Raw genomic sequence first — 755 nt, forward strand, 5'->3', positions numbered from 1 at the left:
GACTACACCATTGAATATCGAAAATCAGCAGATCATGGCAATGCTGATGCCCTCAGTCGCTTGCCATTCGGTGATGATAACGACTTTGACAGAAAGGAAAATGGTGAAGACATAGACATGGTGTGTGCCATCAAAGCTCTTAGTATTCACGTCCAACCTGTGGATGCTAATCTCCTCCGTCAAGAGTCAGGGAAAGATCCAGTGATATCTACAGTGATGCGCTACGTCCGTGAAGGCTAGCCACCAAAGAACATGGAGATCAATGACGAAGTCAACAAGTTCCGTAAGTTATCAAACTCACTCAGTATCTGCCATGGATGCCTTATACATGGATCTAGAGTTGTGATTCCACATAGCTTGCAGCCAAAGATCCACAATCTTCTGCATCTTGGACTCTTTGGCATGGAACGCATGAAACAACTAGCAAGAACTGTTGTTTATTGGCCTGGTATCGATGCTGCTATAGAGATAGCCAGTCGACGATGTGATTCGTGCAACGAACATCAAATGCAGCCATCTAAGCCTCCAGTCCACCCATGGATTTTACCAGAAAAGCCGTGGAGCCGCTTACACCTAGACCACGCAATAAATTTTATGGGTAGAGATTGGCTGGTGATCACAGATGCTTATTCCAAGTAGCCATGCATTCATCCTACTTCCTCCACGTCCTCCAAAGCCACTTTAAATCTGCTTGAGGAAGACTTTGCACACTTCGGATTTCCTCACACATTGGTCACCGATAACGCACCAACTTT

At 45.4% G+C, this 755-nt stretch overlaps 1 protein-coding gene across 1 annotated transcript; it reads left to right on the forward strand.

The window, feature by feature from the left end:
* Positions 1-252: 252 nt before the first annotated feature.
* On the forward strand, positions 253-639 carry LOC128248072 (uncharacterized protein K02A2.6-like). The gene has a single exon (XM_052968476.1). It carries the CDS (start codon positions 253-255, stop codon positions 637-639), a length of 387 nt encoding a protein of 128 aa, XP_052824436.1.
* Positions 640-755: the final 116 nt, after the last annotated feature.

The sequence above is a fragment of the Octopus bimaculoides genome, chromosome 6 (assembly GCF_001194135.2).
Source record: "Octopus bimaculoides isolate UCB-OBI-ISO-001 chromosome 6, ASM119413v2, whole genome shotgun sequence".
In the NCBI taxonomy this organism is placed as follows: Eukaryota; Metazoa; Mollusca; class Cephalopoda; order Octopoda; family Octopodidae; genus Octopus; species Octopus bimaculoides.